The sequence below is a fragment of the Bos taurus genome, chromosome 5 (assembly GCF_002263795.3).
Source record: "Bos taurus isolate L1 Dominette 01449 registration number 42190680 breed Hereford chromosome 5, ARS-UCD2.0, whole genome shotgun sequence".
Classification (NCBI taxonomy): Eukaryota; Metazoa; Chordata; class Mammalia; order Artiodactyla; family Bovidae; genus Bos; species Bos taurus.
Window position 1 is genome coordinate 114,618,510 of NC_037332.1, and position 27,648 is coordinate 114,646,157.

The following is a 27,648-nucleotide window of genomic DNA, read 5'->3' on the forward strand; positions in this document are numbered from 1 at the left end:
GTGAAGAAGGCTGAGCGCCGAAGAATTGATGCTTTTGAACTGTGGTGTTGGAGAAGACTCTTGAGAGTCCCCTGGACTGCAAGGAGATCCAACCAGTCCATTCTGAAGGAGATCAGCCCTGGGATTTCTTTGGAAGGAATGATGCTAAAGCTAAAAGTCCAGTACTTTGGCCACCTCATGCGAACAGTTGACTCATTGGAAAAGACCGTGATGCTGGGAGGGATTGGGGGCAGGAGGAGAAGGGGACGACAGAGGATGAGATGGCTGGATGGCATCACGGACTCGATGGACTTGAGTCTGAGTGAACTCTGAGAGTTGGTGATGGACAGGGAGGCCTGGCGTGCAGCGATTCATGGGGTCACAAAGAATCGGACACGACTGAGCGACTGAACTGAACTGAATTGAAGGGGTGAAAAGGAACCGGCAATGAAGCTCTCGATCTGCACTGTCAAAGAAGTTGCAGAAACTCCATCTTCCACCCTCACCTGGCTCAGGTCTTCCGCTCTCTTCTCCGCAGGTCCAGACCCCTCCCAGGCCCCCGCCTCCGGGGGGGCGGGGTGGCCGCGCTACCCGCACTGGGCCGCCCGGAGGCTGGCTCGCGCGGTCCGAGCGGGGCGGGGGCGGGGCCGGTGACGTCGCGCCGGGAATAGCCCGGGCTGCGGCGCCCTGGCCCGGCGGAGAAGCAGGGTGGGCCGCCCCAACCTCCCGCCGCTATGTACGACCCCGAGAGCGGCTGGAGCCTGTCCTTCGCCGGCTGCGGCTTCCTGTGCGTCTACTACGTCGGGGTGACCCGCTGCCTGAGCGAGCACGCCCCGCACCTCCTCCGCCAAGTGCAAAAGTTCTTCGGCGCCTCGTCGGGCGCGCTGTACTGCGCCTTCTTCCTCTCCGGGATCCCGCTGGGTAGGTCCCGGGCTCCGCGCCGGGATGGGGCGCGCGCTGGGAGCCGGGGTGGAAGCGGGCCCTGCGGGGGTAAAGCCGGGGTCTCTCCCAAACAGTTGGGTCGTCCAGTGCATCTTTTTTTGCCCGGCGCCGGGGAGCCCTGGAAGCGGGGCGTGCAAACCCGGAGCGCATCCTCGCCTCAATTCCCTTTTGGCGCCCGGGCTTGGAGGAAGCCCCCCACCGTACTCAGGGACTGAGAGCCAGGTGGTCTCGGAGCGACGGGGAGGAGGGAGCGTGACGCGGTCGGGGGAGCTGAGTTCCCATTTCCCCTGCGTGAGGCCAGGAGAGAGAGGCCACGCTGGCAACCGTCTCCATCGAGAGGGAGAGGGGCAAAGAGCAGGAAATGTGACCTCGGGGGTGACTAGACTGGACACACAGCCAGTCTGCACAGCTTGGACTTGAGCTGTGATAAAAGCCAACCCTTGCGTCTCCGGCTTGTGACCTGGAGACATGCACACAGTCCAGTGTTTCATTGATTCCGATGCACAGACCCCAGCACCGGAAGTTGGCCGAATCCAGCCTGGAGGAGGTTCACAGGTAGAGGACAGGTGCAGCGGAGCGGCTGGGCTTGCAGGGGGAGGCTCGGGACCAGCAAGTCCCCCGAAAGGGTCTGGAGGTTTTGGCAAGAACTGCTCCGCAGGGTCTGGGAGCCCCGGTTTCCTGCTTTAACTGCCTGTCTGACTTTGGGGAGCTCCGGGGAGCATTCCCAGGGCCTGTGGCTTGGGCAGGGTTCCTGAGCGCATCTCTCAGCCAGGGCTGACCTGGAAGAAGAGCCTGGCAGAACCAAGCAGCTCTGTGCAATCATGTGCCTTCTGTCTGGCCTCAAAGGGGCCACATGTGCAGGGAGAACCCAGTGGAGTCGGAAGTGGGTCAGGGCCTGCTGGTGTGTCCGGGCCCTCTGCGTCCCCGCATCTGTGGATGACCAGGGCTTGGGCTGGCACTGCCTGCCAGGGCAGTGCAGGCCACCAGAGGGGCCCAGGCCAGTGAGTGAGGTCAGATGGAGCATGAAAGGGCCCTGTGTCCACTAGACGGTCTGGCAATTGTAGCATTAGAGGTTAAAAGTGTCCTTGGTGGCTCAGAGGGTAAAGAATCTGCCTGCACTGCAGGAGACCCAGGTTCGATCCCTGGGTGGGGAAGATGCCCTGGAGGAGGGCATGGCCCACTCCAGTATTCTTGCCTGGAGAATCCCCATGGACAGAGGAGCCCCGGGGCTGAGTGACTCCCTTTCCAGAGGTTCAGAGTTAAGTCTGGGGACTTCCTTCGTGGTCCAGTAGCTAAGACTCCATGCTGCCAATGCAGGGACCCGGGTTGCGTCCCTGGTTGGGGAACTAGATCCCACATGTCACAACTAAGAGTTCTCATGCTGCACTGGGAATTTGCATGCTGCCTGGGAAGAACTGGCCTGCACAGTGACGATCAAAGATCTTCACACAGTTCCGTGTGCCGCAACAAGACCTGGTGCAGCAAATAAATAAGCAAATGTGTTTTTGAAAGTTAAGTCTAGAAATTTACGAGGTGCTTCCTCCGGGTTGACCGTGTACAGATTTTAGTGTACCTAACCTTCTCCATCTCCAGAATATAGGTGAGTGTTGTCCCACATTAAAAACATACTGTCTGAGGCTCAGAAGCAGTGATGTAACGTGTTGAAGTTGCTCAGCTAGTAAGCGGTAGAGACAGGATTCAAACTCAGGTCCCAGCCTGCGCTTGCTCTCTGCTCCCTGCAGGGTTAGGCCCATCCATGCTCAAGCTCTGATGCTGTGGGTTCCTGGCATCCGGCCTTGATGGAGGGATGAAGATGAAGGGAGGGCTCCCTGGGCCTCTGGAGGCTCGTTCCTCTGGCCCGGGAGGGTCAAGAACGGCTCTGACCAACAGGATTATGTGTATCTTTATTTCCTAGTTGTTGTGCTTCAGTCACCAAGTCGTGTCTGATTCTTTGCCACCCCGTGGACTGCAGCACACCAGGCTTCCCTGTCCTTCAGTATTTCCTGGAATTTGCTCAAATTCATGTCCATTGAACTACGTGGAAGAAATAAAAGACATCAGTGAAATTTATTTGATTTATCCCAGTGTAGCCCAAATATTGCCATTTTCACATCTAATCAACGCAAAACATTACCCGTGAGATAGTCAACGTTTTGTTGTTGTGATCGTCATTCTAAGCCCTCGGGATCCTGTGCGTCTTTTACCCATCAGTGTGGACTAACCACATCTCAGGCTCAGGAACCACCGGCCCGATCCGGCAGCCCAGGCCTAGACAGAGGAGAGGGTTGGCAGCTTCCTTGCCATCAGGTTTCTGGTCCCACCGCAAAGCAATGGCCACCTCCAGGGTGGTACATTCCTTTGCATATTTCTCTCTCCACCCCTCCCCCTCCCTTCTTCCCCTCCCTGCCCATCCTCCACTTCACCCCCCACCCAGACCAGACGTTGCAGATCCTCATGGACCTCACCCGGAGCGCCAGAAGCCAGAAATTCGGGATCGTCCACCCAGGCTTCAGTTTGAGCAAGCACACCCGAGACGGTCTCCAGAGACACCTCCCTGACAACGTCCACCAGCTTGTCTCGGGCAAGATGGTCGTCTCGCTTACCAGAGTGTCGGACGGAAAAAACGTGCTGGTGTCGGATTTTCATTCCAAAGACGAAGTCGTGGACGTAAGCGGCTTATCTGGGTACTGTCGAGTCGGAAGGGCCATTTCGTTTTGGAAGCAACACAGGGAGGGGCTGTTGTAAGCCAGTCTGCCCCATTTTTTACTTAAGATGCAGGAGAACCTGGCTGCCCGTAATGCAGGTTGGCTTCCTGCACCAGAGTGATGGAAGCTGTGTGCCTCCAGCGGGCTGGTCCAGAGCCTGTGCAAACCTGGGGTGTCCCAGACAGCATCAGCTTCGAACAGTGTCTCCCCCTCCTTCACGACTTGGTTCATAACCTCCTGCTCCAGGGACCTTATGTGTGTGGCCGTCCTCCCAATGATGCCTGTTCCTTAATGAGGACCCGCCCAGTGAAGCCCACAAGGGTGGGAGCGTGTCTTGGTTACTTCTGTCCTCTTGGCTCTAGCACAGAGAAGATCATTGGCGATATCAAAATGCCGTTTGGTTTGGCTGAGTCTTTTGTGAGAATGCCTTGGGCGTCATTTCACTTAACACGGGTCCATACGAGCCAGCTGCCTGGTGAATATAACCAGCTGCTTCTCAGCAGCCAGTGTCGTCTTCCACTTAACCTTGTTTCTGGGAGCATTTTCTAGGTCCCAGCACCTGTGCATTCCCACAGGAGCCCTTTTCTCTCATTGCACCAGTGTTACATCATGCTTAATTTAGTGCTCACTAGCTCGGTGAGATGCAGAGCGTGGTCCCCCGGGGACCCGCAGCAGCAGTATCTCCTGGGGGTATTTCAGAAGTGCAGGCTCTCAGGCCCCACCTCCAACCTGCCTCATCAGAATCTTAGGGGTGGGGCCCTGAGTCTGTGATTGGCCAAGCTTTCCAGGTGATTCTGATGAGTGTCAGTAATTGCAAAGCCCTGATCTAATCTGCTGAGAAGGCAATGGCACTCCACTCCAGTGTTCTTGCCTGGAAAACCCCATGGACAGAGGAGACTGGGGGGCTATGGTTCATGGGGGTCACAAAGAGTCGGATGTGACCTAGCACACAAGCACGCTGAAGTAATAAGTGTGTTGGCAGGCTCATCTTCATCCAACCATTCAGAAAAGCACCTGCTCTGCCAGCAGCGCTTTCAGGCTTATTGCTGTCCTTGCTTGTAGAAGGCTTGTGAAGGCCCAGGGAGTAAAAGGCCGCCTGGTCTGGGCTGTGCTGTGGTTTCACTCTCCATTGTCTTCGCAGGCCTTGTGCTGTTCCTGCTACGTCCCTTTCATCTGTGGCTGGATCCCCCCTTCCTTCAGAGGCGTGGTAAGTCCACTTTTAAACGGTGTTTCTGGGAATTCCCTGGTGGTCCAGTGGTTAAGACTCTGCACTTTCACTCCCAAGGGCCTGGGTCTATCCCTGGTCCAGGAACTAAGATCCCGTACTAAGCATCTTGGAAAAAAAAAAAGGAAGACAAGGCACTGGGCTCAGGCACCCTGGGCCCCTGAGACCTGTCCCTAAATGAAGAAAGCCTTTTGCCTCTCAGCCTTCAGACAGAGGTTCCACAGCTGAACCCCTTCCAAGCTCTCTTGAAGCAAAACTGACTTTGTGTGGGATAATTAACTGCTCACCTGTAACATAAGCTGTTCACATAATCTCCACATGAGCACCGAAATAGGTGCCCAGTGGCCTACTTAGAGTATAAGATGCTCAAGAGTCAATTTACTCACTTAAGGTTTAATTCTGAGGAGCTGAGAGTTTCAATCCTCTCTGCCTCTGACTCTGTCTTTTTCGGTCCATGGCTTTGGGCAGAGGCTTCCGACAGGGCTGTGATTCAACTCCGGTGTAGACACATGTGGCTGTTCCTGAGCACTGGCTCAGGAGGAAGAACAGAAGTTGAGGTGTCGGTCCTACAGACTCTGGGCTGGATGCTGGACCACCTGGCAGCTTCCTTCTAGGGCAGTGGTTGTCAGATAATTCTGTCCCTTGTCCCGGGACATCTGGCGACGTCTGGAGACCGTTTAGGTTGTCACAGCTGTGGGAGAGAAGACGAGACATCCCCATGTCTCAGCAGGAAGGCACTTCAGAAGCCCTTTCGGTTCACGCTTTAACAGCAGTACGGGCCTCACATTGCAAAGCGACTTGCAAAGGCAGGTTGCGAATAGGCTCACTCATGCCCCGGAGCTTCCGCCGGACAGACACACAGCTGGCCCTGTTTACAGATGAGAAAACCGAGGCCTGGAGCCATGAAGCGGTCACCTGTGGTTCTCACAGCCCCTGCCTGGCAGACAAACCTAGAATCGAGTGTCTGCTTTAGCCCATGTTAGCTGGGCCACGTTGATCCATTCCTTTCTTTCTTTCTAACATTTATTTGCTGATTTGGCTGTGCCGGGTCTTAGTTGCGGAACTCTGGCTCTTCGGTTGTGGCATGCAAATGCTTAGCTGTGGTGTCCCCGGTCTAGTTCCCTGACCAGCTACTGAAGCCGGCCCCCCTGTATTGGGAGTGTGGGATCTTAGCCACCGAGCCTCCAGAAAAGTCTCTGGACACATTTCTTAAGTCTTAGAAAGAATTGCAAACTGGGAGTCAATAATAGTGTGCAGTTGTTGCACTTTTGTGGAACTTACCTGCAATAATGCACTGAAGTGCCCGGCACAGAGCCTGGCACTCTTAAGTATTAGGTAAATATGGGTTGTTTTGTCGTTGTTGTCATTGTCATCTTTGCACTTCCCCTTGGCCGCCCCGGCCGTGGGCCACACACAGTCACAGCCTCAGTGTCCTCAGACAAAACCTGCTGAAAGTCAGAGCAGAGTGTTCTTGGGATTCCACTGAGCAAACTCAGAACATTCCTCCAGGAAAGTTCAGGCTGGAGGAAAACCCCACACGACGGAGAGTCATTGGACTTTACAGTAGACCTTGAGCGGCAAAAGAGGGCATGTGTGTGTGTGTATAGAGCAAACTCAGAACATTCCTCCAGGAAAGTTCAGGCTGGAGGAAAACCCCACATGACAGAGGAGTCATTGGACTTTACAGTAGACCTTGAGCGGCAAAAGAGGGGATGTGTGTGTGTGTATAACAGCTGCCCGTTGTTGCATAGCAGAAACTAAGACGACAGTGGGAAGCACCTAGGCTCCAGCACACATGAATTAAAAACATAAAAAACAATTGGAAAAACAGTCCCTTGCTTCTGCCCATCTCAATCTCAACTTTGCTGATGTTGGGTTCCGAGTCCCTTTCTGCCAGTGAGGGATCTGACGCTGACAAACAGCTACAATACAGAAACTAGTGCTGTGTGTGCACAGCTGATCACTGTGGGCCTCCAGGGAGGACTCTCCTGATCCTGAAGGCATGCCTGAGCATGCCCCATCCTGTCCGGGACTCATTTTAGGCCAACGTGTGCCCTGGCATTTCTCCCTTTGGAAGGACTGGCTGGGGAAAGCCTCCCCCTTGTGATATTTGAAGGCCCCACCACCCCCACCATGGGCACCGACAGCTAGACTATGATGGTTTGAGGTTTGGGAATCATTCAAGATGTTGGCTTCATAGGTCTAGACTCGATCCAAACTGTAGCAAAACCTTGCTGCCTCAGCCTGACCGTGGGCACTAAGGTTGTTGGAGGCTATGAATACATTAATAGGAGGACTTCCCAGGTGGCTCAGTGATAAAGAACCTGCCTGCCAATGCAGGAGACGCAAGAGTTTGGGTTTGATTCCTGGGTCGGGAAGATCACTTGGAGTAGGAGATGGCACCCCCATTCCAGGTATTCTTGCCTAGAGAATCCCATGGGCAGAGGAGTCTGGTGGGCCACAGTCCCTGGGGTTGTAAACAGCTGGACACAACAGAGTTCCTGAGCGCTTACATGGAATATAGGAAAATGGATTCTCACAGTGCTTACCCAGATGCTCCTTTCCTGTGGGATAAGATGCCAGTTTTTAAGAGCGCAAGTCCCGGGTTCGCCATGTCATTTAAGTCTCCAGTGCTGGTTCTCATTGCCCAGGTGTGGACAGAGAGTCAGGACCACAGGTTAGGTGTCTCGTCCAAGATCGCTCAAGCAGCAAGGGGCCTCGGGAATCGAACCCATGACCATCTGTCTCTCTTTGGCGCCATCTACATCACACTCTGCCCTGAGTGCGCTCAGCGCCCCTAGTGAATGCGAATTACATGGATTCGCCTGGGGGCGCTCATGACTGGGCCCAGCAACGTGGCCAGGCGCCAGCCTCCGTGTGCCTCTTCACCCGGCACTGTTCTGGTGCAGTGCGCGCACTGCGCAACAGCATGTGGCAGTCCTGAGTGCCAGCCTGCAGCCTGGCCTGGCACAGAAATGCTCGCTGGGGATTTGCTGCAAGAGTTGTTCCAAACTCCCTGGTCTCTCACTAGGTCTCCCTGCGGCTCTGAGAAGTCTCTATCCCTAATCTGAAGCACACAGAGAACTCCAGCCCAGAGCTAATGACAGGGTGTCCTTTTCTTTTGTCCTCTCCCTTAAAAGCGATACGTGGACGGAGGAGTAACTGATATCATGCCCTTCGTTGATTCCAAAAAGACCATCACTGTGTCCCCCTTCTATGGGGAGAGCGACATCTGCCCCAAAGTCAAGTCCACGTTCTTTCTTAACGAAGGGTTCACCAAGCTCAACATGCAGTTCTGCACAGAGAACCTCTACCTGATGTTCCGGTCGCTGTTAATGCTGGATGTCAAGGTGAGAGGGGGCTGTGAGTTCTGGGGGTGCTGTTCTCCCCTTTGCGTCCCTCGTTGCCAGGCGACCCAGCAGCTGTTCAGGCTTCCCGGATGGCTCACTAGGTGAAGAATCTGCCTGAAATGCAGGAGACTCGGGAGATGTGGGTTCGATCCCTGAGTTGGGGGAAGGAAATGGCAAGCCACTCCAGTATTCTTGCCTGGGAAATCCCAAGGCAAAGGAGCAAATGAGTTGGACATGACCGACCATAGCACATCACAGCCTGGGCAGTAGGGTGTTTTGTTTTTTATTATTTAATTATCCCGATGATTCTTTTTAAATTAATTAATTTGGCTGCACTGGGTCTTAGTTGTGGCACAAGATCTAGTTCCCTGACCGGAGGTCGACACCCCCTGCCTTGGGCGTGCAGAGCCTGAGCCACCAGACCACCAGGTGAGTCCCCCAGTGATTATTGGCAGCCATGGTCAAGAATTACACTGCGTTTGGTGGTTTAATCTTTTCCTTTTTTTCCCCAGCTGTGCCTTGAGACTTGTAGGATCTTGAGGGATTGAACTCGAGTCCTTGGCCTGAGAGCGTGGAGTCTTAACCGCTGGACCACTGGGAAATTCCCCATTTAATCTTTTGTTTTGACTGTCACTATAGTGTGGTGGACCTTACCACCCTAATATAGTAAGAAAGTTGGTAGAATCTGCACAGTGACAGCTCTCTGGGGAGAAAGAAGGCCATGCCATACAGTGTACGTGAAGGCGTGTCGTCATGGGTAGAGATAAGGCTGGACCACAGCATCAGGTGCCCATGTGGTTTGAGTTCAGAGGAGGCAGCTCAGTGTCCCATGACAAGCAGATCAGGCCCCGGTATTTGTGAGGATGGAGGCTCATCCAGGGACCAAAGGACACCAGAGGAACCAGCTCCCATCATGCTGGGGCGCCAGTGCAGGCTTCGCGTGGAGAGGGTGTCCTTCGAGGGGAGTCCTGCCAGGAAGCAGGGCTGCCTCTTTGGGGGAGCGCAGAACCCTGTCCACAGGCGGTGTCGACTCAGAGCTCAGGGGTTCCTGGCTCTGTGCCTGCCGTCTTCAGGCGCTGCTGGAAGGATTGCCGCTTAGTGACTCCGCCTGCGGTTCACGTCACGTGGTTTGTCCACAGATGCTTGGAGAGCTGTGCCTTCAAGGATATGTGGACGCGCTCAGGTTCTTGGAGAAGAACGGTGCGTATGGCGAGGGCGGCAGGCATGCCCTTTGAGTCACTTTTCTGTTCAGTCTTGGTCACCAGGGGAGCCATGCTGGTGCCATCACTCAACGCTCAGCACATTCACCTGCCATCAGGCTCGGCCCTGAGAGATAGGAAATCATTGGCCCATTTTACAGATGGAGAAATGGAGGCAGCCACGGCCCGCACTCTGGGGAGCAGGGCTGGGGTGAGCCTGGCTGACCCTGCAGAGGTCACAGCCCCAGGGTTCCTTTCCCTCTGCAGTGTCCCTGTCTGCCAGCCGAAGGCAGCTCCTTTGCTTTTTCATTTTTGCTTGAACAATTGTGAACCTTTAGTTTGATGGGGAGAAGGCAATGGTACTCCACTCCAGTACTGTTGCCTGGAAAATCCCATGGATAGAGGAGCCTGGTAGGCTGCAGTCCGTGGCGTCACACAGAGTCGGACATGACTGAAGCAACTTAGCCGCAGCAGTTTGATGAGGAAGGAAGAGAAATGGTTTCTGAGTCTCAGGTGAAGCCATCAGGAGAGCTGCCTCCAGCCAGGTGTGGGCCGCGCCCACCAGCCCAGCTGTGTTCTGGGGAAGGTCCTGGCTGGTCTGGGCTGGGGAACTTGGGTTCTTCACATGTTAGTGTGGAACCAAGTATTAGTTGTGTCTTGAGCTATTTTTCCCCGACACTAACGGTTGCTACAGTCACTGATCCTCTGAGTTAGTCTTTGTCCGAGGCCGAGGAGCTGGTGTGGTTCATGGGACATTCGTGTATTTATCTGCTCAGAAAGTGCTTACCGTATACCTTCCGGGTGCTAAGCAGTTGGCTGTGCGCTTGGGACTCCACAGTGGGTAGACAGATGTAGCCTCAGCCTTCCTGGAGCTTAGTCTTGGGATTGGGGAGGGGCCAGGTAGCTGAATAGAAGGCTGCCAGAGGGCTCAGTGCCCTGGCAGGAACGTAGAGGATGCTGTAGATTCAGCTGGGGTTCAGTTAGGGGAAGGCGGGTGGGGTTCTGCAAGGCAGGGGAAAGCAGGGCTCCTGGGAGGATGCAAATCGGCAGTGATGCTTTGAGGGTGAACAGGAATGTTCTAGGCATGGGGGGTTGTGAGCATGAGTCCTGCAGACAGGTAGTCTGTTCGAGGTGAAAAGAGGCATGTGTCACTGGAGTGGTGGGGGTGGGAGACAGAGGAACAGATTAGAGGGGAACAGGAATGGGGGTGAATGGAAAGAGGGGCAAGGCTGGGCCTTGTGGAGGTGGAGAGGGGCTTGCATCTCACAGCCATAGGGAGCCAGGGAGGGCTGCTGACGTGGGAGTGAGGGCAGGCAGAGGGAGCTCTGCCAGGGCCCCTGGCTGCAGTACAGAGAGGGTGAGGCCAACATCCCCGGTCAAGGTGGCCACCATGGGTTTGGCTGGGGTCACGGCAGCAAGGTGGAAGGGGCCGGAGGGGACAGGACTTGGAGACGACCCACCAGAGATTGCCGAGGAGGAGGACTCGGGGATGAAGTCCTACCCTTGGCGTCTGTGGCTGGGACCGGAGCAGAGGGTGGTGCTCACAGTTTGGGCCCTTGGGAGGGCGCGGGTCCTGCAGGAAAGCTCGAGAGCCCCATGTGTGGTGCCCTGGGACAGATTTGGGTGGTTGGCAGAGGGACTGGGCCTTCCCAGGTGGCACTCGTGGTAAAGAACCCAGTGGCCAACGCGAGAGTCGTGGGAGACGCAGGTTTGTTCCATGGGTCGGAAAGACCCCCTGGAGGAGGGCCTGGCAACCCACTCCAGTATTCTAGCCTTGAGAAACTCCATGGACAGAGGAGCCTGGTGGGCTACAGTCCACAGGGTCTCAGAGTTGGACACGACTGAAGCGACTTAGCAGGCATGTACACAGAAGGCATGGTGATGTCAGAGTTCGAGGTTCTAGAAAGCAGGTCTGAACTGGGATTGGCATTTGGGAGCCACCTGGAAATAAAAGACAATGAAGAACCCTCTAGAAGTTGCTAGGTGACTTTGGGCAAGCTCCTTCTCTCTCTGGGCCTCTGTTTCCACATCTGTAGCAAGAGGAGTTTGGAGTGAATGATGCTGACTGATTCTTAGTAATTCTAAATCCTGGCGTGGGCTGGGCGCTTGCAGCATGGGTGCTGGGTTTGGGTTTAAGGATCTAAGCCAAGTTCTGCCTCGGTCACCCTGGCTTCCTTGGGGTTCAGCAGAGGATGCATGGGGGCGGGACAGGTGTTCCTTGGAAACAGATTCTCTGACACATTCCTCAGAGAGAATAAGTCCCCAGAGGCTGAGCTGTGTGTCAGAGGCTGGAAAGATGCAAGGGAGTCGAAGCGGGAGGTGTAGCTTGGGAGTGAGGCGAGGGGCATGCAGGGACAGCCCCTGGGCTTTTAACCTGAGGTTGGAAGCGAGAGGTGAGCCCGGGGAGGTGTGGGCATCCAAGTCTACCCGTCCCACCGTCCCCACGCAGTGTGAGAACAGGAATCACCCACGGGGATCAGCCCCTGAGCCCTGGCACCCAGGGCAGGGCCAGCACAGACTCTCCAACCTGTGGCTTCTTCTCAAGGTCGGGTGACGGAAGGGTGCCATCTTTGATATCAGACCTGGGTTTGAATATCGCTCTGCCGCGTGTCGGCTGTGTGACTTTAGGCAAATCCCTTCACCTCTCTGGCTTCTGATTCCTCAGCGTTCAGCTGGGAGCAGCTGCGTGGGTCGTGCAGGGCCGGAAACACTGGGCTTCTCGAGTGGTTCAGTTGTTATGAATCATCCTTTTCTCTGAACCTCATGAATCCACATGTGCCTCTAGAGCCCACACGGCTGGTGCGTGACAGAGCCAGCTGCCCGCCTCATCCGTCCCCTTCCAAGTACCACCCTGCGCTCTCCCTGTTAGGAGTGGTGGTCCCTGTTCGAGTTGGAGCGGGGGGATCCCAGGCGGATTATTCCCAGGTGGATCCACGCTGCGTACCTATAACAGGCCTGTTAGCTTCCTCCAGCTGGGTGGGCAGGTGGCTGGGCGAGTAGTGGCCCTGCTGCCTGAAATCGCCTGATGGGTTTTGTTTCCGTGCCCTTCGCAGGCATCCGTGAGGGGCCCCATCCGTGCCTGAGCGCGGCCCCCGCAGAGGCAGAGTCGGAGCCCAGGAGCCTGGAGCCTCTTCTGGGTGTGGCCACGTGGGAGGCGGGGCCTGAGGCAGTCGAGCTGCTGGACCACCTGCGCCTCCGCGTGCTGACCTGGGACGAGGGCGTCCTGGAGACCCTGTCGCCCGAGCTCAGCATGGGTACTGGCTCTGGGGGCGGGGAGGCGGGGGTGCAGAGGAGGCGGTGGTCAGTGACCCTTTCAGAGGAGGAAGGGCGGCTTCCCCGTGAGCTGTGGAGGAAGGTCCTGCTGCTGCCCCGGGAGAAACAGGGCAGAGCGACCAACGCAGGTTGGTCGGGACCCCCACCTCCGCGCATGGACCTCCCATCCCCCTGGGTCCTTGCTCTGTCTCCCTTCCCATTTGGTCATGGGCAGAGGAAAACAAACTCCAGCTGAGTTTTTATTTCATTTATCTATTTATTTTTAACACCAAAAACATTTTATATTGGGGTAGAACTGATTTACAGTGTCTTGATATTTTCAGGGGATCAGTGAAGGAACTCAGCCATACAGGTATCCATTCTGTCAAACCCTCCTGCCACCCAGGCTGGCACATAACATTGCAGCTGGGTTTTTGTTTTTGTTTTTTTAATCTAATTCATTTTTGGTTGCACTGGGTCTTCGTTCCGTCTAGCCAAGGCTATAGTTTTTCCAGGAGTCATGTATGGATATAAGAGTTGGGACTATGAAGAAAGCTCAGCGCAGAAGAATTGATGCTTTTGAACTGTGGTGTTGGAGAAGACTCTTGAGAGTCTCCTTGGACTGCAAGGAGATCCAACCAGTCCATCCTAAAGGAGATCAGTTCTGAATACTCACTGGAAGGACTGATGCTGAAGCTGAAACTCCAATACTTTGGCCACGTGATGTGAAGAGCTGACTCCCTGAAAAAGACCCTGATGCTGGGAAAGATTGAGGGCAGGAGGAGAAGGGGATGACAGAGGATGAGATGGTTGGATGGCATCACCGACGCGATGGACATGAGTCTGAGCAAGCTCCCGGAGTTGGCAGTGGTCAGGGAGGCCTGGCGTCCTGCAGTCCATGGGGTCACAGTCAGACACGACTGGCTGACTGAGCTGAACTGGGTCTTGTTTGCTGTCCCTGAGCGAGCAGGGGCTACTCTTGGTTGTGGTACCCAGGTTCCTCATTGCGGTGGCTTCTTTTGCTGCGGAGCACAGGCTCCAGGTGCACGGGCTCTGTCACTGCATCGCGAGGGCTCAGTAGTTGTGGCACACAGGCTTAGTGCTCGACAGCATATGGAATTCCCTGGACCAGGGCTAGAACCCATGGCCCCTGCGCTGGCGGGAGGATCCTTATCCCCTGGACCACCAGGAAACCCTCTAGCTGAGTTTTGAGTTAACCTGCTGTGCTCTCTGCTCAAAAGTCCAAACACACTGGGTTTCTAGGGGGCCTCCTGGGGTGGCCCGTTCTTTGACGATGCTGTTTGCTCTCTGTCCTCCCATCTAAGAGTCTTCTCTCTCTTGAGGAGCCCCTCCAAACGTCTTCCTCCTCCCCAAACCACAGTTTTGAACCTTCACTGAAGGTGATGTATCTTATCGTGTCATCACAAACTATCTGATGGACAGATGAGTGCACCGTCCAGTTTCCAGTCAGGCATTTGGGGAAAGTGAAGGAAATGGCAACCCAGTCCAGTACTCTTGCCTGGAGGATCCCATGGACGGAGGAGCCTGGTGGGCTACAGTCCACGGGGTCGCAAAGAGTCAGACACGACTGAGCAACTTGACTTCACTTCAAAGCTGACTTATTGGAAAAGACCCTGATGCTGGGAAAGATTGAGGGCAGGAGGAGAAGGGGGCGACAGAGGATGAAACGGTTGGATCGCATCACTGACTCAAGGCACATGAGTTTGAGCAAACTCTGGGAGATGGTGAAGGACAGGGAAGCCTGGCGTGCTGCAGTCCACGGGGTCACAAAGAGTCGGACACAACAGAGCCGCTGAATAAAACAAAGATGAAAGGGATGCCGTTTCTTGCCTTAGGTACTAATGCCCTAGGATTTGCACTGACCAGCAGCTGCTCAGGTTATTGTGATCTGAGGCATGGTGAGGTCATCACAAAGGCTAGGGGTCCCAGGTGGCAGAGCGGAATCCAATTGCAGATGCAAAGCAAAGCTCATGAAGCCTGGGCTGGCGAGATTTGAGACAATTGTGTCTGCCTCCAAAAGTAATTTAAAGAGGTAGTGAAGTGGGATTTCCATTCTGGAAGCCTCAGTGCAGTGCCTAAGAGTCAGTGCAGCTCTCAAAGCACGGGGCCCAGGTTCAATGCCTGGTCCAGGAACTGGATCCCACATGTCACAGCTAAGACCCAGCACAGCCAAATAAATTTAATAAATAAAAAATAAACGAAGTAAAATGTAGTAGTGAAAGCTGCTCAGTCGTGTCCAACTCTTTGTGACCCCGTGGATTGTAGCCCAGCAGACGCCTCTGTCCATGAAATTCTCCAGGCGAGAATACTGGAGTGGGTTGCCATTCCCTTGTGCAGGGAGTCAGTTTAAAGGAGACTCTTTCAAAGGGATCCTGTGTCCTGTCGGTGATCCAAGGGCTGTGTAGGCACATTCCACATCTGACCTCAATTGTCATAGCTTCTGATTCCTTCCCTGCTGACTCAGATGGTCAAGGACCCACCTGCAATGTGGGAGACCTGGGTTCGATCCCTGGGTTGGGAAGATCCCCTGGAGAAGGGAACAGCTACCCATTCCAGTATTCTGGCCTGGAGAATCCCATGAACAGAGGAGCCCGGCAGGCTACAGTCCATGCGGTCACAAAGAGTGGGGCACGACTGAGAAACTTTCACGTTCACTTTTTCACTTTCTGATTGCTTAGCTGCCAGGTTTGGTAGGATTTATAGAAATTCCAGGCACCAGTTGGGGAAGGTGGGTTGGTTTTTACGCTGGTGGGAAACAGACCTCCAACTTGTGTTTTTCAGCACTGAGGAAGGCAGTCAGAAACCCAGATGGGTACAGAAACAGGATTTGCAACTTCTTACCAGTTAAGATCATGTCCTACGTGATGCTGCCCTGTACGCTGCCCGTGGAGTCTGCCATCGCTGTGGTCCAGAGGTGAACGCTTTCCGTGGCTTTCTGGCTTCCTCTCGGGGCTTGGAGGTAGGGTGAGGATTCAGTGAGAGGAGTCACGCTGGGCGCTCAGCCCAGAGCCTGGCTCCTTGCACATCTGGGTGGAGCTCGCCGTCTGCGTGGAACACCCTGGAAAGGTGCCTGGTCGGGAGCCCCTGGCCACCCCAGCTCCTTTCTCATTGCTCCCTCAGGTTTGTGGCTTCTCGTAGGTCTGCGTTTTGGGGAGGGAGGGGGATTTATTCCTGTGCGTTGGAAGGATCCCGAGGCCTACGCTGTGTGGCTGCTGGATTCCCGGGCATGGTTTTCCCTCCGTTTTCTTCAGATTTTCTTTAGTGTTTATTTTCTTTTTGCAACGTAGTCAGCATGTCTTTCAGTCTGTCTTTTTAAAAGTCCCAAAGTGAAAGTGAAGGCCGCTCAGTCATGTCCGATTCTTTGTGACCCCATGGAATTCTCCAGGCCAAGAATACTGGAGTGAGTAGGCTTTCCCTTCTTCAGGGGATCTTCCAAACCCAGGGATCAAACCGGGGTCTCCTACATTGCAGGCAGATTCTTTACCAGCTGAACCACAGGGGAAGCCCAAGAACCCTGGAGTGGGTACCCTTTCCCTTCTCCAGCGGATCTTCCCCACCCAGGGATCAAACCGGGCGGATTCTTTACCAACTGAGCTATGAGGGAAGCCCCTAAAAGTCCCAGCCATCCTTCAAAATCCGGCTCAGTTCTCTGGCTCTGCTGGACCTCCCAGATCACTCCCCAGCCCTGCCAGTCAGCCACCTGCCTTGCCCTGGGAGGAGGGCTGGCTGCTCTGGCGTAGTTTTTCCTTCCTTTTCCTTTGTGTTAAAAAAGGACTTTGATAACTTCTTTGATTCGTGTATTGTGCTTGTGCTTGGTTTTCAGACCAGGATGCACGTGGGCTTCTCTAGTCGTGGCGAGCGGGCTTAGTTGCCCTGGGGCGTGTGTGGTCTTAGTTCCCTGACTGCCGTGGACCAGCCCCGGCTGATCCAGGGTATTCGAAGCGGGGACGGCGTCAGCGACCTATTTATTTAAATATTTTATCAAAGATATAAAGAGTAATAGGATGAGGATAGCTCAGTAGGAAAATTTAGTGGAGAAAAGAGGCTGAGTAGCTTGGTTTACACAGGAGACCAATAAAACTTCAAAACAAAAAGTTTGCACCACTTACATAGGCCGCAGGCGTCCTTCCGTTCTCCCGAAGGAGAGGAGACACAGGCCTTCCCGGTCGGATCTTGGAAGCCCAGGCATAATTAGCAAGTGTGGCGGGTTCTGCGCTCCAGATGGAGACTCAGCCAGAATTTGAGAGAGAGAGCGACATGGGGAGACCAAGTTTCAGTGAACAAGGCCTGTACTTTATTTTCCACAGTAGTTTTTATACCTTAAGTTGTGCATAGAGGATAATGGGGGAAGGGGTGGAGTCATGCAAGGACAGCAGTTCCTGGTCCTAATCGAAGCCAGGCTTTCAAAGTTATCATATGCAAAAGTTCAGGTGAATTACATCATCTTCTGGCCAGGAGGCCTGTTAACCTTTTAAGAAACTTATCTTTCTCTAAAGGTGATTATTCCAAAGTCAGGCACCAGCCTCCAAAAAAGCACTGGACAAAGCTGCATTCCTATAGGGCAAAGGTGAGGTGGGCTCAATCAAGAAAAGAATTAACTCAAGGGTCCAAGGTTACACACATTGAGGCTACTACTTACATTTCTATACACCCATTCTATCAATCAATACACTGCCAAGGACACAGTAGGTAAGGAGTATGGAGACTTAGCAGCAAACATTGGCCCAATAAGTGAAAATCCCTTCACCGATCCAATTTCTAATCAATCTTTTGTCTACTCAAAGGAATCTGTGTTTAGACAGTTTAGAACACCTCCTGCCTCTCGCAGTTGGGAGGCTCTGAACAATCACATGTGGCCGGAAAAACCTATTCAGGCAGGCTAGAGGACTTCCAAAGGAGTTTGTAGGTTGAAACACTGTCACACCCAGGAATTATTAACTAGAGCTGTAAGCTAACTCTTTTTTCAGAGAGAGGTAGTGGGGGACAGCCCCCCGTAAAGTCAGAGGTGTAGGTGAGAGCAGAAAGCAGAAAGTAGGCAGACTCTGGTTTTGGGCATAGACGCTCAAGAATTTCCAGGGGGACTCCTGAGGCTCGATGCCGCCTTTGCATATGCCGAGCCTCCTTCCTCATGACCTTTGTCATGGGTGGAGCTCCTCACGCTGGCTCCCGGCAGTGATAGAATTCCAGTTGAGCTATTCCAGATCCTGAAAGATGATGCTGTGGAAAGTGCTGCACTCAATATGCAATGTGCACTCAGTATGCAATATGCCGGCTCCCGGCACCTGACCAGGAATTGAACCCTCGTCCCCTGCAATGGAGGGCAGATTCTTTACCACTGGGCCACCAGGAAGTCCCTTGACATTTTTTTTTTTTTAATCTTTTTAACACCAAAAACATGTTTATAGGAGTATAGACGATTAGCAATGTTCTGATAGTTTTGGGTGAACAGTGAAGGAACTCAGCCATACATATACACGTATGCATTCTCCCCCATATCCCCCTCCCAAGCAGGCTGGCACATAACATTGAGTAGAGTTCGATGTGCTATACAGTAGGTTTTTCTTTCTTTCGTTCTTTCTTTAATGCAGGAGACCCAGATTTGATTCCTGGGTTGGGAAGATCCCCTGGAGAAGGGAATGGAAACCCACTCCAGTATTCTTGCTTGGAGAATCCCAGGGACAGAGGCTCCAGTCCATGGGGTTGCAAAGAGTCGGACACGACTGAGGAACTAACAGTTTCACTTTTAAAGAATATTTCTTTATTTTTGGCTGTGCTGGGTCTGCGTTGCTGCGTGGGCTTTTCTCTAGTTGTGGTGAGTGAGGGCTGCTCTCCAGGTGCAGGCATGGCTTCCCACTGCAGCGACCTCTCGTTGCTGAGCATGGGCTCTCAGGCGCGTGGGCTTCAGTAGTTGCGGTTCCCGGGCTGGAGAGCACAGGCTCAGTAGTTGTGGTGTGCCGGGCTCCAGCCCCGGCTGATCCAGGGTATGCGAAGCGGGGACGGCGTCGGCGAGGATCAGGATACAGTAGCTTCAATTAGATATTAATTAAAGATGTAAAGAGTAATAGGATGAGGATAGCTCAGTAGGAAAATGCAGTGGAGAAAAGAGGCTGAGTAGCTTGGTTTACGCGGGAGACCAATAAAACTTCAAGACAAGAAGCTTGCACCACTTACGTAGGCCGCAGGCGTCCTTCTGTTCTCCCGAAGGAGAGGAGACACTGAGGCCTCCCCGGTTGGATCTTAGAAGCCCAGGCATAATTAGTAAGCATGGCAGGTTCCACGCTCCAGATGGACACTCAGCCAGAGTGAGAGAGAAAGCAATATGGGGAGAACAGTATTTCGAGAAACTGATCCCAATTCTTTATTTTCCATGGTCTACTTTTATACAGTGAGATATTATGCAAAAGTCACGTGGGGTCAGCAGTCCTGACTTTTATCAAAGTCAGGTGCTTCATACCAATGTATACAGAGGTCGTAGGGCTGTTACATCATCTTCTGGCCAGGGGGCCTGCTGACAATTTATGACCCTCTCCTTGTGACAGCAGTCAGTCAACCAGGACACTTATTTCTCCAGGGGTGATTATTCTTAAAACAGACACCACCCAAATAAAGTTACATTCCTATAGGGTGAGAGTGTAGTGGGTTTTAGTTAAGAAAAGAATTCTTAGCATAAGGTCTAACGTGATTAATATCGAAGGTTAATACTTATTTCTTCTATATATTCGTTACCATGTGTAAGGGCAGAGGATGTGGAGACTTAGCAACAAACATTGGCTCAACAAATGAAAAACCCTTCACCAATACGATTTCTAATCAGCCCATTATACTTATCCTAATAGTTTTCTAACTTTTCTAAGGAACCTGTTTTTAGAAGGTTTAAAGCATCTCGTGCCTCTCACAGTTGGGAGGCTGTGAGCAATCACATGTGGCCGGACAAGCCTGTCAGGCAGGCTAGAGAACCTTCAGAGGAGTTTGTAGGTTAAAACACTCTTGTCACGCCCAGGAGTTTTTATTAACTGGAGCTCTAGGTTAACTCCTTCTCCGAAAGAGGTGGTGGGGGACAGCCCCCCGTAAAGTCAGAGGTGTGGGTGGGAGCACAAAATAGTAAAGCAGGCAGGCTCTGGTTATGGGGGTAGATGCTCGAGGATTTCCAGGGGGACTCCTGAGGCTCGATCCCGCCTTTGCGTATGTCGAGCCTCCTTCCTCATGACCTTTGCCACGGGCGGAGTGCCTCACTCTGGCCCCCAACAGTGGTGCATGGGCTTAGGTGCTCCTCAGTGTGTGGGATCTTCCTGGAGCAGAGCTCGAACTCATGCTTCCTGCATTGGCAGGCAGGCTCTGCCACTGAGCCACCAGGGAAGTCCTCCGCTGACATTTCTTGAAGCCCGAGACGTGGGGTCCTTTTTGTGTCCGGGGTGTTGGAAGCCTGGAGGGCAGAGGTCAGGCCTCCTTGGCAGCTTCCTCTGCGGGCACGCGTGTGGCCGACCACCTTCGATGTGGGCGCAGGGGATAGTGTCTCAACCAGAAGATGCTGTGTGCCAGGGTCCACGTTGCCCCAGAGGAGTGGGCTCTGGGAAGACCCAGGCCTTTTATCTCCGTGTAAGTCCTTTGAGCTTTCCTGAGTCCAAAGTGGCCTCATTTTGCTTTAGGCTTTTAGGTGGGTTTGCCTTGCAGAATTTATCAGCTTGGGGTTAGAAGTGACCCTGGCAGTACCTGAACGACGGTACTGGCATCAGGTGTCTGCCTTCGGGGTGGGTTTCTTCTTGTCCTTTCTGCTGTGGCTCGTCTTCACTCACGTACGAGGTGTGCGTGTCTGCGTTTCCATCCTGCAGACTGGTGACGTGGCTTCCAGACATGCCCGGCGACATCCAGTGGCTGTGGTCGGCCACCTCCCACGTGTGTTCTCAAGCCATGGCGCGTCTGCTCCCCGCTTCCAGGTAAGTGATTTGGTTGTGGGACTGGGGGTCCACCCAGCACCCTCTCATCTGCTCAGGCCTCACGCACCATCCTAGGAATGTCATCAGACCCCGGAGAGGGGGCAGGGACCGTGTCCCCTGGTGCCAGAGGCCCTGCCTTACGGGAGGCCGCTGGGCCCATCAGAGGTCCCAGTGTACCTGCTGGAAGCTAGTGACCGAGACTCCCCTGCAGAGAGTGTGCTGAAGCCCGGGGATGTGTGTCCATGGAGCGTAATTTTTAAAAAGTTGTTTATTTAGCTGGGCCAGGTCCTACTTTCAGCATGTGGGATCTTGAGTTCTCGCGTGTGGGCTCTACTTTCCCTGACCAGGGATCGAACTCCGGCCCCCTGCAGTGAGATCACAGAGTCTTAGCCACTGGACAGCCAGGGAAGTCCCCCACTGAGCCCATTTTGAGGGCAGAGGAGGGGGGAGCTGGCTGATGGAGCAGGAGCAGGGCCAGTGGACAGGTAGCATTGGTTTGCCTAAAGGGAGTGGCTCTGGGTACCGGTAGCACAGGCAGGGGGTGAGGCAGGGAGAGAGGGGCAGGGCCCCTCTGTGTGTGTGTCTGCGTGTGTGTCTGTGTGTGAATGTGTGTGTGTGAATGTGTGCGCATCTGTTAATAGAAATTCCTGTCTCACCTTAGACCCCCTGAATCCTGGTCTCTTGGGCTGGAACCCGGCCGTCCACACTGTTAACATGGCCTGGGTACTGCTGCCACCACTTCCTGAATTCTGAAAGCTAATGAGGAGCAAGGGCCTGGTCCCAGAAATGATTCTGGGACTTTTGTCCTGAAAGTCGTGGACCTCGGCTTCCTCCCCCGTTCCCCGGGGGTGAGCCTCCTCACCCCATTAGGTGTCTGTGAGGCTTTGGGAGTCCCCAGCTCAGTCCTGACACATGGCAGGTGCCTGGGAGACGAGCCCTCCAGGGTTTCTATTAACAGACATGGAAGGTTTAAAGTAGGGATGGAGGGGTCTGGCTTGTGCTGGGAAATGACAGCAGTGGGCTTGTGGAGGCCGGATTCCTAGAGAGGGCAGAACTGGCCCAGCGAGGGGAAGGGCTTGCTCTCCAGAGAAACTGCAGGGCTGAGTGCTGTTCGTAGCCTCCAGTCAGAAGGATGATAGCAGCTGGGAGGCGCTGCTGAGCTCCAGGCTGGTTGGCAGGCAGGAGCAGTGGTAGGGGGGATGGTGGTGTGGCTGCAGAGGGCCACCCTGGCGGGTGAGCTGGTATGCCTGGAGGTGACCGATGGGCTCCTCCGGGCCTGTGCACGTCCAGTGGGAGGTGTCCAGGTGGCTGGGAGGGCCACAGGTTTGGAGGCCTGGGATGGTGATGTCAGCCCAGCACGGGGATGGGGGATCCGAGGAGGTGGTGAACTTGGGCTGGGCCACCCTGCACACCCCAGACCGTGTGACAATGTCCCCCCTCCCGCATCCCCACAGACACTGCAGACCAGAGCGGCAGGTCGGCGGCTGAGTCAGAATTCTTCGTTTGTTTCAGATCCCAAATCCCAGCAAGCGGCCAACGGCCTTCCTCCACAACCAGGACACTGTGGGCGTCGCTGGGCTCTCTGCTCCTCCGAGGACCCGGACACCCACCCAGTGGACGTCCCGCAGAGGCCAGAGCTGACAACTATGATGTCCGCAGAATGACCTGTGTGCTGAGTTTGTAGTGTCCTGAAACCAAAGGCAATCTTTCTGTCTAACAAAAAGCTAGGAAGCTACTCTTGGTGTGCGCGGTGGGTGCAGAGCTCAAGCATATCCAGGATATGAGTCTCTAAGTATCGTTGGCTCGGTTGGGAAACTCCACAAGGGAGCCTGGCGTGGGGGCATCTGTGGCTGACTCGTCACCCACTCGGCTGTCCCAGGGCACGTTCCTAGGGTGACTGGTGTTTGGATCGGGGTCCTTACCGGGGGGAGCCGGGCTACCATTTGTGCAGTCTCGGGGGTTGAGGGGAAGGACTGTGGTCCCATCTCTCCGTACAGAAAGCAACCTGTGTCGGGCGAGGTGGGGTGCCATCCTCCCAAGGACACCCCTGGTTTCGGGGGGCATTATGAGGTGGTAACGTACGTGTGCTCTGGTACATCTTGCTGCTGCTGCTGCTGCTGCTGCTGCTAAGTCGCTTCAGTCGTGTCCGACTCTGTGTGACCCCATAGACGGCAGCCCACTAGGCTCCTCTGTCCCTGGGATTCTCCAGGCAAGAATACTGGAGTGGGTTGCCATTTCCTTCTCCAATGCATGAAAGTAAAAATGAAAGAAGATGCTCAGTCATGCCCGACTCTTAGCGACCCCATGGACTGCAGCCTACCAGGCTCCTCCGTCCATGGGATTTTCCAGGCAATAGTACTTCCCTATCCTAAATATTTGGTGGCGTTATATTAAACATAACTTTCAGCAGGCACTGAGAGAGGGCATCAGAGGGCAGACAGATGGAAACCACAATCACAGACCACAGGCCAATCTGATCACACGGACCACAGCCTTGTCTAACTCAATGAAACTAAGCCGTGCTGTGTGGGGCCACCCAGGACAGACGGGTCATGGTGGAAAGGGCTGATGGAGTGTGGTCCACTGGAGAAGGGAATGGCAAACCACTTCAGTCTTCTTGCCTTGAGAACCCCATGAACAGCATGAAAAGCCAAAAAGATAGGACACTGAAAGATGAACCCCCCAGACTGGTAGGTGGCTGATATGCTACTGGAGATCAGTGGAGAAATAACTCCAGAAAGAATGAAGGGATGGGGCCAAAGCAAAAACAACACCCAGTTCTGGATGGAACTGGTGATAGAAGCAATTTTCGATGCTGGAAAGAGCAATATTGCATAGGAATCTGGAATGTTAGGTCCATGAATCAAGGCAAATTGGAAGTGGTCAAACAGGAGATGACAACTGAATGTCCACATTCTAGGAATCAGCGAACTAAAATGGACTGGAATGGGTGAATTTAACTCAGGTGACCATTATATCTACTCCTGTGGGCAGGAATCCCTCAGAAGAAATGGAGTAGCCATCATGGTCAACAAAAGAGTCCAAAATGCAGTACTTGGATGCAATCTCAGAAACGACAGAATGATCTCTGTTCCTTTCCAAGGCAAACCATTCAATATCACAGGAATCCAAGTCTATGCCCCAACCAGTAACGCTGAAGAAGCTGAAGTTGAACGGTTCTATGAAGACTTACAAGACCTTTTAGAACTAACACCCAAAACAGATGTCCTTTTCCTTATAGGGGACTGGAATGCAAAAGTAGGAAGTCAAGAAACACCTGGAGTAACAGGCAAATTTGGCCTTGGAGTACAGAATGAAGCAGGCCAAAGGCTAATAGAGTTTTGCCAAGAGAACGCACTGGTCATAGCAAACACCCTCTTCCAACAACACAAGAGAAGACTCTACACATGGACATCACCAGATGGTCAACAGCGAAATCAGATTGATTCTATTCTTTGCTGCCAAAGATGGAGAAGCTCTATACAGTCAGTGAAAGCAAGACCAGGAGCTGACTGTGGCTCAGATCTTGAACTCCTTATTGCCAAATTCAGACTGAAATGGAAGAAAGTGGAGAAGACCACTAGACCATTCAGGTATGACCTAAATCAGTCCCTTATGATTATACAGTGGAAGTGAGAAATAGATTTAAGGGCCTAGATCTGATAGAGTGCCTGATGAACTATGGATGGAGGTTCATGACATTGTGCAGGAGACAGGGATCAAGACCATCCCCAAGAAAAAGAAATACAAAAAAGCAAAATGGCTGTCTGAGGAGACCTTACAAATAGCTGTGAAAAGAAGGGAAGTGAAAAGCAGAGGAGAAAAGGAAAGATATACCCATTTGAATGCAGAGTTCCAAAGAATAGCAAGGACAGATAAGAAAGCCTTCCTCAGCGAACATGCAAAGAAATAGAGGAAAACAACAGAATAGGAAAGACGAGATCTCTTCAAGAAAATCAGAGATACCAAGGGAATATTTCATGCAAAGATGGACTCGATAAAGGACAGAAATGGTATGGACCTAACAGAAGCAGAAGATATTAAGAGAGGTGGCAAGAATACACAGAAGAACTGTACAAAAAAGATCTTCATGACCCAGGTAAATCACGATGGTGTGATCATTCACCTAGAGCCAGACATCCTGGAATGTGAAGTCAAGTGGGCCTTAGGAAGCATCGCTAAGAAAAAAGTTTGTGGAGGTGATGGAATTCCAGTGGAGCTATTTCAAATCCTGTAAGATGATGCTGTGAAAGTGCTGCACTCGATATACCAGCAAATTTGGAAAACTCAGCAGTGGCCACAGGACTGGAAAAGGTAATTTTCATTCCAATCCCAAACAAAGGCAATGCCAAAGAATGCTCAAACTACGGCACAATTGCACTCATCTCACATGCTAGTAAAGTAATGCTCAAAATTCTCCAAGCCAGGCTTCAGCAATATGTGAACCATGAACTTCCTGATGTTCAAGCTGGTTTTAGAAAAGGCAGAGGAACCAGAGATCAAATTGCCAACATCCGCTGGATCATCAAAAAAGCAAGACAGTTTCAGAAAAACATCTATTTCTGCTTTCTTGACTACGCCAAAGCCGTTGACTGTGTGGATCACAATGAACTGTGGAAAATTCTGAAAGAGATGGGAATACCAGACCACCTGACCTGCCTCTTGAGAAATCTGTATGCAGGTCAGGAAGCAACAGTTAGAACTGGACATGGAACAACAGACTGGTTCCAAATAAGAAAAGGAGTTCGTCAAGGCTGTATATTGTCACCCTGCTTATTTAACATTTATGCAGAGTGTATCAAGAGAAACCCTGGGCACGATGAAGCACAAGCAGGACTCAAGATTGCCAGGAGAAATATCAATAACCTCAGATATGCAGGTGATACCACCCTTATGGCAGAAAGTGAAGAAGAACTAAAGAGCCTCTTGATGAAAGTGAAAGAGGAGAGTGGAAAGGTTGGCTTAAAGCTCAACATTCAGAAAATGAAGATCATGGCATCCGGTCCCATCAGTTCATGGCAAATAGATGGGGAAACAGTAGAAACAGTCACTGCCTTTATTTTTCTGGGCTCCAAAATCACTGCAGATGGTGATTGCAGCCATGAAATCAAAACTTGCTTACTCCTTGGAAGGAAAGTTATGACCAACCTAGACAGGGTATTAAAAAGTAGAGACATTACTTTGCCAACAAAGGTTCGTCTAGTCAAGGCTATGGTTTTTCCAGTGGTCATGTGTGGATGTGAGAGTTGGAATGTAAGGAAAGCTGAGCGCAGAAGAATTGATGGTTTTGAACTGTGGTGTTGGAGAAGACTCTTGAGAGTCCCTTGGACTGCAAGGAGATGAGTCCTGAATTTTCATTGGAAGGACTGATGTTGAAGCTGAAACTCCAATACTTTGGCCACCTGATGTGAAGAGCTGATTTGAAAACACCCTGATGCTGGGAACAATTGAGGGCAGGAGAAGTGGATGACAGAGGATGAGATGGTTGGATGGCATCACTGACTCAATGGACATGGGTTTGGGTGGACTCTGGGAGTTGGTAATGGACAGAGAGGCCTGGCGTGCAGCGGTTCATGTGGTCACAAAGAGTCGGACACGACTGAGCGACTGGACTGAACTGAACTGAACTGATATTAAACATAAAGGATTCTTAAAATCTGTTGAATTATCTATTATGAGAATCAATAAAATATTCAGAGAAGAAGCCTTGAAAATAAAAATCCAGCGCATAAGACAGTCACCCTGGCACCTGCCTCCCCCTCCCCCTGCCAGAGCTCTAATGGAGACGAGCAGGAGGCAGGCACGCACCGTCTCTCCAGGGTGGTAATCTGTTAGCAGGCACAGATTACATGGGCCCACTGCCCCGTGTAATATGACCCAAGGAGCAATGTGGCGTGCGTTTTGCTTATTTATGCATTTGAGGATACCAAAAAGGAAAGGAACAATCAGCTCAAATCCTACTTGTGGGCGTGCAAAGTCGCAGCTCTCCCCCACATCGTGTAGGTGTCCTGGAGCCGAAGAACCAGCAGGGTCAGACAGAGCACAGCACCGTGAGGGCAGCAGGCAGGGGCTGCCTGTGAAAACACAGGGTCGGCTCGCAGCGCAGGGAAGTGCCCTGTGGGGGCTCCTGGCTGGCTCCTCACGTTTCTGAGGTCTCCTGTGCTGGTAACCCTCACTTCCCGAGTGAGGAAGGCTGAGTGGTGGGCTCTCTGGCCACCTGGGCCCCAAGTCAAAGCACTGTCCCCTTGCTGAGCTGACCTGGACTCCTGGTGACACCCTCACACCTTCCCTGAGCCCGGTGCTCGGGGTCCCAGTGGCTTTCTCTCCCAGAACCATGGCCCGGGTCTAAACACATGCAACCCCACCTTAGCAGCATTTTACAATAACCAAGACACTTCCATTTAGATAGTATTCTCTGCACTGGGTCTGATGTCATCGTAGGGAAAAAGATGTGTTAAGATAGGATTACATGGGACTTATTTTCTTACTGTCTGTGATTATTCCATCTTCTTACGATCAGCATGTGTTTTATTAATTCGTTTCAAATGTGCACTAAGACAAGGAAGTGTATTACTGTTTCTTAGGAATATCCCGGGTTCCGCCTCACTGGTGCCTTGTCTCCTCCTCATTCGCTGACCCCAGGCCACCCCCCAACATCCTCACCGCCCCCCAGGCCCTCACCTCTCCAGCACTGCGGGTTTCTCATCAGCGTGTAAAACATTCTCAAGTTTCTCCCACCTTGTCAAATATTGATGATCCGCTCGGTATGCTGGGATGCTCCAGTATCAGGAATCATTGGTGTGCAGTGTGATTCATGCCAGGGAGCAACCGTCTGTTTGGTAAACAGATAGCAGAGCCTGCTGAGAAGCATGAGCCCAGTCTTGCTAAGGAAATAAAATGTGTGTGTAGAGTGGAGACTGAAAGACTGTTTGCCCGGTTACCGACGGTGGTTACCATGATGCCGCCCCTGTAATTATATTTTATATTAAATTTCTGCGTTCATCATGATATAATTCATAACAACTGTGATTGTTCAACTGC

At 52.7% G+C, this 27,648-nt stretch overlaps 1 protein-coding gene across 1 annotated transcript; it reads left to right on the plus strand.

Moving 5' to 3' along the window:
• On the plus strand, positions 1-27,648 carry PNPLA3 (patatin like phospholipase domain containing 3). Its single transcript, XM_005207459.5, is given in 10 exon segments — positions 1-900; positions 3,356-3,588; positions 4,768-4,833; positions 7,992-8,201; positions 9,341-9,401; positions 12,454-12,654; positions 15,455-15,587; positions 20,503-20,607; positions 22,120-22,154; positions 22,157-27,648. Coding segments are annotated over 10 exon segments (1,323 nt in total). The 5' UTR covers positions 1-713; the 3' UTR covers positions 22,249-27,648.